The following is a 14526-nucleotide window of genomic DNA, read 5'->3' as shown; positions in this document are numbered from 1 at the left end:
AAAGATCAACAACCATTCTTTTTCTTCTTCTTCTTCTTCTTCAAATAAATAATAATAATTATACTATGCGTATTGATACAGAATCATGGGATCAAGGAAATAAAGGGGTCGCAATGGAAATGGATATTACCAAGCTTCGACCTCAAGAATGCCACATCTTCAGACAAGCTCATAAAAAACATTCAAACTGATAACTTTCAGTTGTTGCACAATATCAGACAAAGAATACAAAGGTATTTGTTAGTGTGTTAGTGGTTGAAGCAACTAGGTATGGCATTTCTACTGACACTTTTGTAATAGGTTTTACCATCTGATCAGTTTAGGTAACATGATGGATCTGTGCATGGTGATCCATATTGTTAGGCAAACAACTCTTGTATTAGTTAAACAAACTTTTGTATGTTTAAAGCCTATATATTAATGAAATGAAGCTCATGATCTGTAGAGTCAATTTACTTCAAGTGACATATTAGTTTTTTCTGTTTTTTTGTTCTTCATCTGCTCTAAATCTTCAATTGGTATCAGAGCATTCTTTAAGGTCTTAGAGGACTTGTGAGTTCCAAAAAATTGAGTGAAAAGTCATCAAACACTTACCAGCCAGCTTTTGTCAACCTTAAATGGCCTCAAGCAATTGCTCCATACCTCCACCTCTTATTTTTTCTGGTGAGAACTACCAGATATGGGCTATCAAAATGAAGACTTATTTAAGTGCTTTTGATTTATGGGAAGTGGTAAAAAATGAGAAGGAATCACCACAACTTCCTACAAATCCAACAGTAACTCAAATGAAAAATTATAGTGAAGAAAAAGCAAAGAGGTACAAGGCTAAAAGCTGTATAGAGTCTTCAGTTTTTTATGACATATTCATTAGAATCATGACTTGTGAAACTGTAAAACAAGCTTGGGACGTGCTTATGGAAGAGTTTCAAGGCAGTGACAAGACAAAACAAATGCAAGTGTTGAATCTTAGAAGAGAGTTTGAAGTCTTAAAGATGAATAAGTTTGAAAATTTAAAACAATACAATGACAGACTCATGAAGATAGTAAACAAGATTAGATTACTTGGTGAAAAGCTGTCAGATAAAAAAATTATAGAGAAAGTTCTTGTCAGCTTATCAGAGAGGTTTGAGTCAAAAATCTCATCTCTTGAAGACTCCAAGGACCTGACCAAGATAACTCCAGCAGAATTGTTCAATGCTTTACAAGCTCAAGAGCAAAGAAGGGCTATCAGACAAGAGGATTCAACAGAAAGTGCTTTTACAGCCAAAAAGAAAGGTAAGATGCAAACAAAAAGCAAAAACAGAAAATAAAGAGATCAAAGAAACAAGGTTCTAGAAACAATGAAAAGAAAAGAAAGTTCTCACCTTGCTCTCACTGCAAAAAGATCACTCACTTGGAGAAATATTACTGGTACAGACCTGACATACAATGTACGTACTGTAAGCAGCTTGGTCACATAGAGAAGGTATGTAAAAACAAAAAATAGTAGCAACCAGATCAACAAGCCAGAGTTGCTGACAATCAACAACAGTTAAAAGAGTAAGTTTTTGTTACAATTTACTATGAAACTAGAACATCCTCAAATGCATGGCTCATTGACAGTGGCTGCACACACCATATGGCATCTGATATCAACATGTTCAAAGAACTAAATAAGACCTGCACCTCTAAAGTCAGAATAGGTAATGATGATTTCATAGAAGTAAAAAAAAAATGAGTAGTGACAGTTGAGACACCAACAGGTACCAAACTCATTTCAGATGTGTTATTTGTGCCTAAAATAGATCAAAACCTGTTAAGTGTAGGACAGTTGCTAGAAAATAACTACTTTTTAGTTTTCAAAGACAAGGCATGCATAATTCATGATCCCACTGGCCATGAACTCTCTATTATTAATATGAAAAAAAAATATTTTTCCTTGAATTGACATGAAGCAAACTCCTCTGCATATGCTACTTCACATGATGAATCTCTTTTATGGCATAAAAAGATGGGACATTTCAACTACAATGCATTGGATTTCATGCATAAAAATGATCTTGTATTAAACATGCCTACTGTTGAAGTCAGTGTTAAAGTGTGTGAAGTCTGTTAGCTAAAAAAATAGAGTAAGTTACCATTTGCAATTAACAAAGCATGGAGGGCAACTGAGAAATTACAACTTGTTCATACTGATGTTTGTGGTCCTATGAGAACCTTGTCCTTGAATGGCAGTAGATATTTCATTGCTTTTATAGATGATTTTAACAGAATATGTTAGATTTACTTCATGAAACAAAAGTCTGAAGTTGCAAATGTATTTTGGAAGTTCAAAGCTTGGATTGAGAATCAAAGTGGCTGTAAAATCAAGATCATAAGGTCAGACAATGGTACTGAATACACATCTGACAGATTTAATGAATTTTGTAAAGTTGCAGGAATTGAACACCAACTTACAACAACTTACACTCCACAACAAAATGGAGTCAGTGAAAGAAAGAATAGAACAATCATGGAGATGGCAAGATGCATGCTGTTTGAAAAGAATCTTCCTAAGAAATTTTGGGCAGAGGCAGTCAATACCTCTGTCTACTTGCTCAACAGGCTGCCCATAAAAGCTTTGAAAAGAAAAACTCCTTTGGAAGCCTGGTATGAAAGCAAACCATCAGTGCACCACCTCAGAGTTTTTGACAGCATATGTTATGTGTTCGTTCCTAATATCAAAAGGGACAAGCTTGATCAAAAAGCAGAAATATGTATTTTTTTGGGCTATAGCAACATCATCAAAGGCTATAGGACTTACAATCCACTTACAGGTAAGATGATTGTAAGTAAGAATGTGAGATTTAATGAGCAAGCTGCCTGGAATTAGAAAAAGTCAAAGGGAAAATCAGTCAAGCAAACTGTTGCAGACATGATAAGTTTCCAAGATCAAAAAGATTATATGTTTGAAAATGAAATCATTGATCATGAACCAGTGAGAGGAATCAGACCACTCACAGATATTTATCAAAGATCAAATGTTACCATTCTTGAACCTGCAAACTTTGAAGAAGCTGTCAAATTTTCAGAGTGCAAGAATGCCATGAATGAGAAGATTCAAATGATTGAGAAAAATCAAACATGGATGCTGGTTGACAGACCAAGCAACAAAAACATCATTGATGTTAAATGGATTTTCATAACAAAGTTGAATGCTGATGGTTCCATCAACAAACTTAAAGCTAGATTGGTAGCTAAAGGCTATTCCCAGCAGCTTGGTGTTGATTTTTCAGAGACATTTGCTTCAGTTGCAATGTTGGACACCATAAGGCTGCTATTAGTTGGAAAATATACCAACTTGATGTTAAATCTGCCTTCTTGAATGGTTATCTTGAGGAGGAGATTTACATTGAACAACCTGATGGTTTTGTTGCCAAGGGACATGAAGGTAAAGTCTATCTACTCAAGAAGGCTTTGTATGGATTAAAACAAGCTTCAAAAGTGTGAAATTCTAGAATTGATGATCATTTACTGAAGTTAAGATTCAAGAAAAGCCTCAGTGAAGCAACATTGTACATTGAAGTTTTTAACAGTAATGATCTGTTGATTGTTTCTTTGTATGTTGATGATCTTTTGGTGACAGGTAGCAAATCTGCTCTTGTGGAGGATTTTAAGCTCCAAATGCAGGAATTTTTGAGATGACAGATATGGGAAAAATATCTTACTTTCTTAGAATGGAGATTCATCAAGACCGACAAGGAATCTTCATTTGTCAAAGAAAATATGCAAATGAAATCTTGAATAAGTTTAGGATGGAAAATTGTAAACCAGTCAGCACTCCTTTGGCTCAAAATGAAAAACTTATTAAGGAAGATGGAGCTAACAAAGTTGATGGTTCTATTTATAGAAGCTTGGTTGGTTGCTTATTGTATTTGACAGCAACAAGGCCAGACATCATGTATGCTGCAAATTTACTCTCTAAGTTCATGCAAAATCCTAGTGAGTTGCATTTTAAGGCTACAAAAAGAGTGTTGAGATATGTCAAAGGAACCAATGAACTTGGAATTTGGTTCAAGAAGAATGAAAGTTCAAGATTGGTAGGATTCACAGACAGTGACTGGGCTGGCTCTCATGAAGACATGAAAAGCACTTCAGGCTATGTGTTTTTCATTGGATTATATGTGTTCAACTGAAATTCAAAGAAACAAGGAACTGTGGCTCAATCAACAGCAGAAGCAGAGTATATAGCTACTACAGCTGCTGTTAATCAAGCAATTTGGCTAAGGAAAATTTTGTTGGATTTGAGTCAAAAGCAAGATAATCCAATAGAAATTTTTTGTGATAATCAGTCAGCAGTTGCAATGGTCAAGAACCCTGTGTTTCATGGAAGAACTAAGCATATTAAGATCAAGTATCACTTTATTAGAGAAGTTGATGAAGCTGAGAATGAAGTGAAACTGGTGCATTGCAAGTCAGAAGATCAAATTGCAGATATTCTGACCAAAGCCTTACCAAAGGTAAGGTTTGAAACATTGAGGAAAAGTCTTGGTATTTCCAGCAGAAATGCCAAGGAGGAGTGTTAGTGTGTTAGTGGTTGAAGTAACTAGGTATGGCATTTCTACTGACACTTTTGTAATAGGTTCTGCCATCTGATCAGTTTAGGTAACATGATGGATCTGTGCATGGTGATCCATACTGTTAGGCAAACAACTCTTATAGTAGTTAAACAAACTTTTGTATGTTTAAAGCCTATATATTAATGAAATGAAGCTCATGATCTGTAGAGCCAATTTACTTCAAGTGACAGATTAATTTCTTCTGTTTTTTTGTTCTTCCTCTGCTTTAAATCCTTCAGTATTGAATAATTTTTTTTCCAACTATATATATAGACATCGACCAATATATATATATATATATATATATATATATATATATATATATATTCCAGACTTACTAGTTTTCCACGATTAAATATATGTTCTGTAGCCTTCTATATATTTAATCTTAAAATTTGGATGTTGTTTCGCAGTACCCTACAGCAAAACTGATGCGTTCAAAATCACACCGAGCAAACGTATGCCTTATTAGTGATATCAGTGGCATCATAAAGCCTGGAAGCTGATTTAACGTTACGAAACATTGTTTAAAGTTAAACTGATCAGATACTAATGGTGAAAGACGCCATCCATTTCAAAGTTGAATTAATGAAGCTAATGTACCAGCCGCTAATTTGTTGCAGGATGACTCTACTATTTGGTCCTCCAGGATGTGGGAAGACCTCCCTGTTAAAGGCACTTTCCGGGAATCTAAACCAATCGCTTAAGGTATATTTCCACTCTACGTTTTTCTTTCCTAGCTACCTAATTTACTTGAATTCAATTCCCAACTTATTTTGGACGTTAAAAGAGTTACTAAAATATATTATAGTTCCAAATTTATACATATATATGTATGATGCATGAAACATATCCATATAACATCCCGTTAGATCGATAGGATTATATCAAAATTTTTTATTAAATTATTTATTTAAAAAATATATCAAATTTTATTAATTTTTTTCAAAATTTACATATTTTATCTATATAACAAAATTTTTTAATATATCGATTTTAATTTTTAATTTTATTAAATAGTTTTTTAATAAAAAAACTTCATTTAAGTTTTTCTTGTATAATATCTACCTTACTTTTGCTCTTTCCTTATCATAAGATCGGATTGATTAATTATTCTCACATCATAATTAATGGCAACGGCGGACCATCTTAATTTGTAGCTTGTAAGGACTTGAACCTGCCAAAATTTTGAAAATTCCCTTATAATAAATACAATATTTTATTAATTATTTCATTTATATATTTATATTAAATTAAGTTGACTCTCACATTAAATTTATTATTTATTATTTATTAATTTAATTTAATTTAATGTATTATAATTTAAGAAAAATTAAAATTATATTACTATTTGTCTATATATTGTATAATGAATCATTATTCATAAACTTTATAAGTAATAAACTTATCATAAATATTAAATCATACAATGTAAACTTTAAAAAAAAAAAAAGTTTTCTAGTTTTCTCATCAGGATTTCAAGTCTTCTATCAAGTAACAAAGGTGTATTGCTTTTTTAGTTGACTGCATTTATCTTCTTATATCTTTGTGATCGTTTTAATTTTTTTTTATTTAATAAAATTTCAAATAAATTATGTAAATTCTTCAAATTTTTCATTTTTTTAAGTATCTAAATTTGACATAGATAAGATAAATACGTGAAGGAGAGTCGAATAATCTAAATATATGAAAAACTTAAAACTAATTAATAAATTTATGTTGAACATGTACTCAGGCTTTTACACTTACTCACAAATTTAAGTAAGAAAGGAAATAAAAATATATATAATTTCGGTTGAACCCTCAAACCAAATGTCAAGATCTCACTGATTAATAGCTAGCTTAATTGCTAATCAGTATTTATGGCAAGCATAAATAAACTGTGGTTTGTTTTCATTTTCACAGGCAACATTTGGCAAAGGGTTAAAAGGAACTCTTCAAACTTATTACATACTGAAAGTAATTATCTTGCTGATGTTTCAATCCTCATGAATGCGTTTTGTATCAGTTCTTCCTGCTAACGTCACTTCTGCTATTTCCTGCATTTTTTTTTATCAGATCCTTGGACTTGATATTTGCTCTGAAACATTTGTTGGTGATGCCCTAAGAAGAGGTATCTCGGGTGGTCAGAAGAAAAGGTTGACTACAGCTAGTGAATTTGGTGTACGTAAATAACAAAGTCCACCAAAATAATGCACTGCAGTAAGATGCAAGCGCATGCTAGGCTAAGGGATTTAACCCTAAATAGATGAATGCTAAATCTTCAGTGAGTTCTGATTTCAACTTCAATCCATTTTCTCCAAATTCTGCAGGGCAGATTGTTGTAGGTCCCTCAAAAACTTTGTTTATGGATGAGATAACAAATGGACTAGACACTTCCACTGCATTTCAGATTGTTGCTTGTTTTCAGCGGCTTGTGCACATGACAGATGTTACTTTGTTGGTTTCACTGCTGGAGCCCGCACCTGAAACTTTTGATCTCTTTGATGATATTATCTTGATGGCAGAAGGGAAAATCTTATATCATGGGCCACACGATCACATTCTTGAGTTTTTTGAAAATTGTGGATTTAGGTGTCCTCAGAGGAAAGCGGTGGTCTTCTTCATTCAGGAGGAAAGTGAAATCCAATTTGCGATCAGATTCGTTTTCCTGCATTGTAGTCTCTTGCTTATTCAACTTAAAATTATATTGCCTTTGGACTTTGCAGGTTTTGTCCAATAAAGATTAAGCACAACACTGGTACAGCACTGAGCTACCCTACTCTTATTTTTCCGTTGATATGTTCTCCAGGAAATTCAAGGCATCCCCCTTGGGAAAGAAGATAGAGGAGGATCTCTTAGACCCATAAGATAAGTCCCAAGGCCATACAGATGCTCTTTGTTTTTGTGACTATTCTGTTTCTAAATGGGAAATTTTTAAAGCTTGCATGTCAAGGGAGCTGCTTCTTTTGAGAAGGAACTCAATTTTCTACGTATTCAAAATAACTCAAGTGAGGACTTTGTTCTCTGCACATAATCTCTTTAATTTACTTCTTTTAGTCTCATCAATCAATTTTCGTGCTCAAACAGTTTCAAGCTTCAAGAACGTATAAATATATATATATATATATATATAGAAACTTTGAAACATTAAAATTATCTTCTTTTGGCAGCTTGTCATCATAGCATGCATGACAATGACTGTATTTTATACGACACGGATGGATGTTGATATTCTTCATGCAAATTACTACCTGGCGGCGCTCTTTTTTACGCTCATGATACTTGCGGTCGATGAGTTTCCAGAGGTGTTCATGACGATTTCAAGACTCCCAGTTTTTTATAAGCAGAAAATGTTACGCTTTTACCGTGCTTGGGCTTTTGTGATTCCAGCCACTATTTTAAAGCTTCCTATGTCATTTATGCAATCCCTGATTTGGACATCTATCACTATTATGTAATGGGATGCGCTCCCGAGGTTTCAAGGTGAGTTACATAGAAAATTTGAAATAGACTAGTAGTTTCTAGTGTAATATTTATGATCAGGTTCATGCTTTTTAAGAAATGCCTACTAATTTACTACCTACTGAACTTGAGATAAAATCGCCCCTTTTAGCTAGGGAAGGCTATACTCCTGTTGCTCAACCTAACCAAATCAAAGGGAAAACCAAAAAGGAAAAAAATTACGAATAATACTAACAGAATGAGTGGGAAGAAACATTTTTCATTTCATGCAGAAGCAAACAAGATTTATTCTGATTGGTGAGCCTAAACATGATCTCGCTCCGTTTTCAGGTTCTTCCGCCAGTTTGTCACGTTTTTTGCTGTGCAATTAACAGGAATATCCTTGTTTCGTTTCATGGCCTTCCTCTTCCAGACTTTTGATTCCTCTGTGGCAGCTTCTGGCCTCGTAATCTTTTTACACTGGTTAATTCTGTGGTTTCATCATTCCACGGCGTAGAGTTCTTCACACCTCTTATTCAGCTTGTTTAAAACGATTAGTGTAAAAGGGATGCATATATACTTGTTAATCTGTTTCATTGGTTGCAGCATCCTGGCCAGGTCGGATGAAGTGGGTCTTTTGGTTTTCTCCAATGTCATTCACAGAGATAGCGCTTTCTGGAAACGAATTTCTGGCTCCACGATGGCAACAGGTGAGAATCCTAGTTTTTATTATTCAGGAATCCTCACAGATTTCTTGCTAGTACAATATTTGAAAAGCATGAAGTGTATCAGATTGATTGACTTGTCCCGAGATTTATGCACCTGAATCATCGGTTTTCTCAATTAGTACTCCTCTTTGCTCCCAATGAATTTCTTCTATCAGCTAGAGGCATAACCATTTTGTACATTCTTGCAGTTTCTCTAATAATTAACTACTTTTTTAAAATTAAATAATTTTTAAGATAAAAATAAATGATGAATGTTTCATTTTAACTGAATAATTCCATCCGTCTTCCATGCGTGTTGAAAATTCTTGGAAAACCTACTGCCATTTATCAGTTAGGTGCTTCTAATTGATATTGTATAAGAAATTGACTCAAAATTCCACACTTATTTGACATTTCTTATATGCTTGTTAGAGAATCTAATTTCCTTAGGGCAGGTTACTTTTTCCAGTTGGTCTTGCCTTCAATTGGATGCCCTTTTTTTTAATATATCATCACCTTGGCAACTTCCAACTTATCTTTGTTGCCAATCATGTATTAAAACATACAACATATACAATTCAACATCTAACCACTTCTTCATATCTAGTCTTTTTTTTAATTTATTTATTTAATACTGCAAAGTTCTTAAGGTTCAATTCAACGAGTCTAATCAATATAATGGACTGAGTTGTAGAGGGCATGTTATTTCCATTGTTGATAATACAGTCGCGGACATGATCAGAAAGAGATGTTAACAGTAGGGGCAGGATAATGAAAATGGTTGTTTCACTGAAGTGATGCTTGCTTAATGAAAGTTCACATTACTGCAGAAAGTGTACTCTGTTTTCCATTGATTATTTATTTTGCAGATGCTGACCATGAGCACTACAATAGGGCAGGCAACATTAGAGAGCCGTGGATTATACTTCGATGAATATTTTTCCTGGATATCAGTAGCTATATTGTTTGGTTTAGCTATAGTTTATAACATCGGATTCACCTTGGCCTTAAGTATCTTGAAGCGTAAGTTTGTCTTTTTGGTCTTTTTTTCTTTTTTTTCAATTTTCTTGTATTAACTTATGAATAAGAGAAACACAGGACTATTTACCAATGAAATTCACATGCAGCACCTCGATCGTCTCGTGTTATTATTTCAAGTAAAAAATTTTCCAAGATACGAAAGGGAGATTCTTACGGGTTACAGATGTAGTGAACGGATTAAGCCATTTGAATTCCAGATGTAGTGAACGGATTAAGCCATTTGAATTCCACTGCATAGAAGGAGAAATTAAACTTGGTGCGTACCCTAAAGTTCAAGAAACATTTGGTAGGATATCTGGTTATTGTGAACAAAATGACATACATTCTCGACAAATTACCGTACAAGAATCTTTAATTTTTGTCGGCTTGCTGCGTCTGGCTCCTGATATTGACTCAAAAACTAAATCTGTAAGACTCTAAGATGCAAAGTTTGATGATTTCATATAAACCAAAATTTGAGTTAAGTTGTGATGAAGTTGCCTTTTGGGGTTTTATAGGAACTTGTTAAAAAAGTCCTTGAGATTATTGAACTCGATGATGTCAAGGATGCCTTGGTGGGCATACCTGGTCTTACTGGTTTGTCGACTGAGCAGCGTAAGCGACTTACAATAGCGGTAGAGCTTGTTGCTAATCCTTCCATAATTTTCATGGATGAGCCTACATCTAGCTTGGATGCAAGAGCAGCAGCCATTGTCATGCGTGCAGTGAAGAACGTAGTTGGTACAGGTCGAACAATTATTTGCACAATCCACCAACCAAGCATTGATATATTTGAAGCATTTGATGAGGTAAACCCTCTTCTATTAATTTCCATATTTTGATCATTATATATAAATATAATTGCTATTGTGAAGATAACCATTATTAAGGAAGGAGTATTCCCTTTTATATACCTTTCAAGTTTTTCTTTCATGTATCTGTTGCTTTCATTGCAGTTGATTCTTCTGAAAAATGGTGGGAGTTTAATCTACTTTGGTCCATTAGGCCAACATTCTTGTAAAGTTAATAGAGTATTTTGAGGTTAGTTCAAGTGTTCAACCCCCCCCCCCCCCCCCCCATATTCTTTTCATTCTCTGGTAACTTTATTAATTGCTTCAAGCAGATAGTCTTGATTGATCCTGATCCTATACTCTCTGTATTCTTCTGACAGAGTATTCCCGGGGTGCCCAAGATTAAAGACAATTGTAATCCAGCAACATGGATGCTAGAGGTTACCTCCCCATTTTTGGAGGCTGAACTTGGAGCTGATTTTGCACAAATTTACATGAAATCTTCTCTATATGAGTGAGTTCAATTACTCAGTAGTACTTAGTTGTGACTTTTACTAAGTTGAATGATTAATTAGTGCCTCAAATGCAATACTCGTATATACATCATCAATCACAATCCTAGGAAGACATAAACCAGTCGTATCTTTCCAGAAAGCATATGGAAAAGACCATTTTCCATGTCAAATTGTTTGAATCGCCTCCCATGTTGTCGGAATTATACTTGAATCATTATTTTCAAGTTTCAACTAATTGCATAGGTATCAAATGGAGTACTGCTTAATAGAACAGAATCCATTATACTTGAAACTAATATATAGGAGTGCTTGAGGTTCACTGACTTGAAACTTCCCTAGTAATGTTGGGCGTCATAGGAGTTGTTAAGCAAACTAAGGTTTCAAAGAGTAACCCTTTTCTTGCTATGAGGGGATGTTATCTTCCAAAAGGAGCCATGTGAGTGTGGCAAATGCCTCATTCTGGGCAGGATGCTGCCTTAACTCAAAGTGTTTGTATAATTAAATAATTATCTGTACAAACTGGCAAATTCACTTATTTTATTTCTTCTTTCCTCTTTTTGTTGGTAGGAACAACAAAGAGCTTTTAAGGCAGGTGGGTAATCCACCTCCTGGTTCAAGAGATCTTCATTTTCCAACCCAATTTTCTCAGAGTTGCTGGGGCAAATTTAAATCTTGCCAATGGAAACGGCATTTGTCCTATTGGAGAAGTCCTTCATATAACTTAACACGTCTCCTGCAGACTGTTATAATATCTATGGCTGTGGGTTTACTATTTTGGAACCAAGGAAAGAAAATGTAAGAATGGGGCAATATTTCATGGATGGTTAGTTATACATAGGCATCACCTTTCCTTAGCACTAACTTCAATTCTTTATCTTATTTTCTTATTTAAATCCCCAGAAATAACCAGCAGAATTTGTTCAATATTTTTGTTTCAATGTATGCTTCTGTGGTCTTTCTGGGGATGAATAGCAGCTCATCCGTCCAACCATTTGTTGTCAGAGAGAGAGTTGTTATGTATCAAGAAAGATTTGCAGGGATGTACTCTTCCTGGGCTTATGCACTTGCACAGGTACCGTCTATTCCATCTCACAAGCTTTTGATTTCTTGATAGACCTTAAACACTAAATGAGGGGACTTCATTATTTTGCAGGTTACAATTAAGGTACCCCATCTGTTTATCCAAGCTCTTGTGTTTGAGATAATCACATATACCATGATTGGCTACTATGGATCAGCACATAAGGTTTTGTGGTACTTCTATGCCATGTTCTCTGCACACAGCTCTACTTCAACTTTTTTGGAATGTTGTTTGTGTCATTGACACCAGATGTCACAATTGCTGGAGCTTTATCCTCTGCCTTCCACCCACCGCTTAATCTTTTCTCTGGCTTTTTGATTCCTAAACTGGTAAGCTATTACTATTATCCTCCCAGACTCAGAGAAAGGCCTGTAAAAAATTCTTGTCCATATCATAGATGAAAACAGCAGGAAAAAGTGAATATATTGAAACACAATAACTACCATGAGATAGTATTCACTTTGCTTGGCTAGCTGTCTTCTTCTTCTTCTGCAGAAAATTCCCAAGTGGTGGATCTGGTTGTATTATCTAATGCCTACATCTTGGACATTGAATTGTTTGCTCACTTTACAATATGGAGATGTGAATGATGAAATTATGGTATTTGGTGAAGCCAAGACGGTTGCTTCCTTGCTAGAAGATTATTTTGGGTTTCACCATGACCGCCTACATATTATAGCAATCTTTCTGATTTCTTATCCCCTAATTTTTGCAACTCTTTTTGCATTTCTTCTTGCTCATTTAAATTTTGAGCGAAGGTGAATTTCTCTTTCCCAAGAGGATGAAAATGTTGTCCATAAACATATGATCCATGTAACAAGACTTGCAATGTCTTATATTGACCTTTATGTTTACCCTTAGCTAAGCTAAATTTCTCTTTAGTAAAGGAACTTCTCTTACTTTTGTACCATCCTCTTACTTGTTGCATTTCAGATTATAACAACAATCATTTCAACATTTGCACACTGTATAGCATAGTTAGTGAAGAATAACATGATCATCTCTTGCATCCTATCCCAATGCTTTCAGCATAGGAGGTATATAGGAAACAAGGCTCCTCTCCGCACATTTGGGAATACATGTATATATATTCTTTCATTTATGGAAAAATGGTATAAAAACATTATTATTGAAGAAAAGGGTAATCAAAGAAAGACAAGATTAAAGAAACACAAAGACCAATACATCAATTACAGAGCAGCTGCCAAAAACAAACACATTATTGATCCAACAAATCAATAATATTTTAGTCTTGACGTTTCTCCTACTTGAGGGGATTCACCACCTCCCATGTGGAGTCAGGATCATCTCTTCCAAAGTGTCCGTCTGCAGCAGTCTTCTGGAACCTGACATTGCCACCCCTCTTGAGATCCAAGTTAATGGCTATCTACGGGCCCTGAAATCAAAGTTTTTCTCCACAATCTTCAGAATTTCGTTATCTGAGATCTTTCCAGTCCCATATGTGTCAACAAACACCGACAATGGTTCAGGCACACGAATTGCATACGAGACCTGGACCATACACCTGCGAGCAAGACCATTTGCAACAATGCTCTTGGCAGCCTGCCTAACGGTGTAGGCACCACTTCTGTCTACCTTAGTAGGGTCCTTGCCAGAGAAGGCACCACCACCATGAGCTCCCCAACCACGGTAGGTGTCAATGATGATTTTGCTGCCAGTGAGACCTGCGTCTCCATGAGGACCACCTATCACAAAACGCTCCGACAGGTTGAGGTGGAAGATGGTCTTCTCGTCAAGGTACTTGTTGGGAATGACTGGCTTGATAACATGCTTTTTGAGGTCTGCTGCAATCTCATCATTAGTAACAGTTTCATCATGTTGCGTGGACATGAGAACAATGTGGACATCAACTGGAACCATGGCATCATTTTCATTGTTATATTCAACAGTGACTTAAGTTTTACCATCAGGTCTCAACTATCTTATATTCAACAGTGAGTTAAGTTTTAACATCTGGTCTCAACCATGGGCAAGTCCCATTTTTGCCAACTTCAGTGAGGCGGGCGCCGAGCTTGGTTACAAGTACATGGCTAAAAGGCATAAACTCAGGGGTCTCATCGGTGGCATATCCGAAAATGTGACCCTGATCAACAGCGCCAATATCCTCAGGGCGCTTGGTAAGATGACCATGAACACCCTGAGCAATATCAGGGCTCTGCTGCTCGATGTTAACTAGAGCTTTGCAGTTGTCGGCATCAAGACTCACATTATCGGAGCCAAATCCAATGTCACGGAAAGTATCACGTGTCATAGTCTACATTAGCTGCGGTGGTGATCGCTCATAACCATGTCGGTCTTGGTGCCAGTCTCACAAGCAACTTTGCTTTCGGGGTTCTGTTCGAGGCAGGCATCGAGCACTGCATCGGAAGTTGCCTTGCCTGCTTATGTTGG

The 14526-nt window shown here is 35.5% G+C and overlaps 1 protein-coding gene and 2 pseudogenes across 2 annotated transcripts; 2 read left to right on the top strand and 1 right to left on the bottom strand.

Annotated features, from left to right (window-relative positions):
* The first annotated feature begins 617 nt into the window (after positions 1-617).
* Positions 618-1310, top strand: LOC149518304 (uncharacterized). Its single transcript, XM_089763467.1, has one exon. It carries the CDS (start codon positions 618-620, stop codon positions 1308-1310), a length of 693 nt encoding a protein of 230 aa, XP_089619593.1.
* Positions 1311-7306: 5996 nt separating this feature from the next.
* LOC111277644 (pleiotropic drug resistance protein 3-like) lies at positions 7307-13088 on the top strand (annotated as a pseudogene). The gene is made up of 12 exons (XR_016343774.1): positions 7307-7567; positions 7730-8042; positions 8352-8513; positions 8607-8710; positions 9577-9730; positions 9835-10156; positions 10246-10536; positions 10684-10768; positions 10899-11032; positions 11601-11828; positions 11934-12105; positions 12187-13088. The product of XR_016343774.1 is annotated as a pleiotropic drug resistance protein 3-like (transcript).
* A 102-nt stretch (positions 13089-13190) lies between these two features.
* LOC111277417 (S-adenosylmethionine synthase 1-like) lies at positions 13191-14439 on the bottom strand (annotated as a pseudogene).
* Between the last annotated feature and the right edge of the window lie 87 nt (positions 14440-14526).

Source organism: Durio zibethinus, chromosome 7 (assembly GCF_047325235.1).
Source record: "Durio zibethinus cultivar Kanyao isolate XHJ-2024 chromosome 7, ASM4732523v1, whole genome shotgun sequence".
Taxonomy (NCBI): domain Eukaryota; kingdom Viridiplantae; phylum Streptophyta; class Magnoliopsida; order Malvales; family Malvaceae; genus Durio; species Durio zibethinus.
The sequence above is the reverse complement of the archived record's forward strand: the minus strand, read 5'-3'. Positions and strand labels throughout refer to the sequence as shown.

Excerpts from the sequence above, each read along its gene's own strand:
- LOC149518304 (XM_089763467.1), top strand. The coding sequence starts at position 618 with ATGGCCTCAAGCAATTGCTCCATACCTCCACCTCTTATTTTTTCTGGT.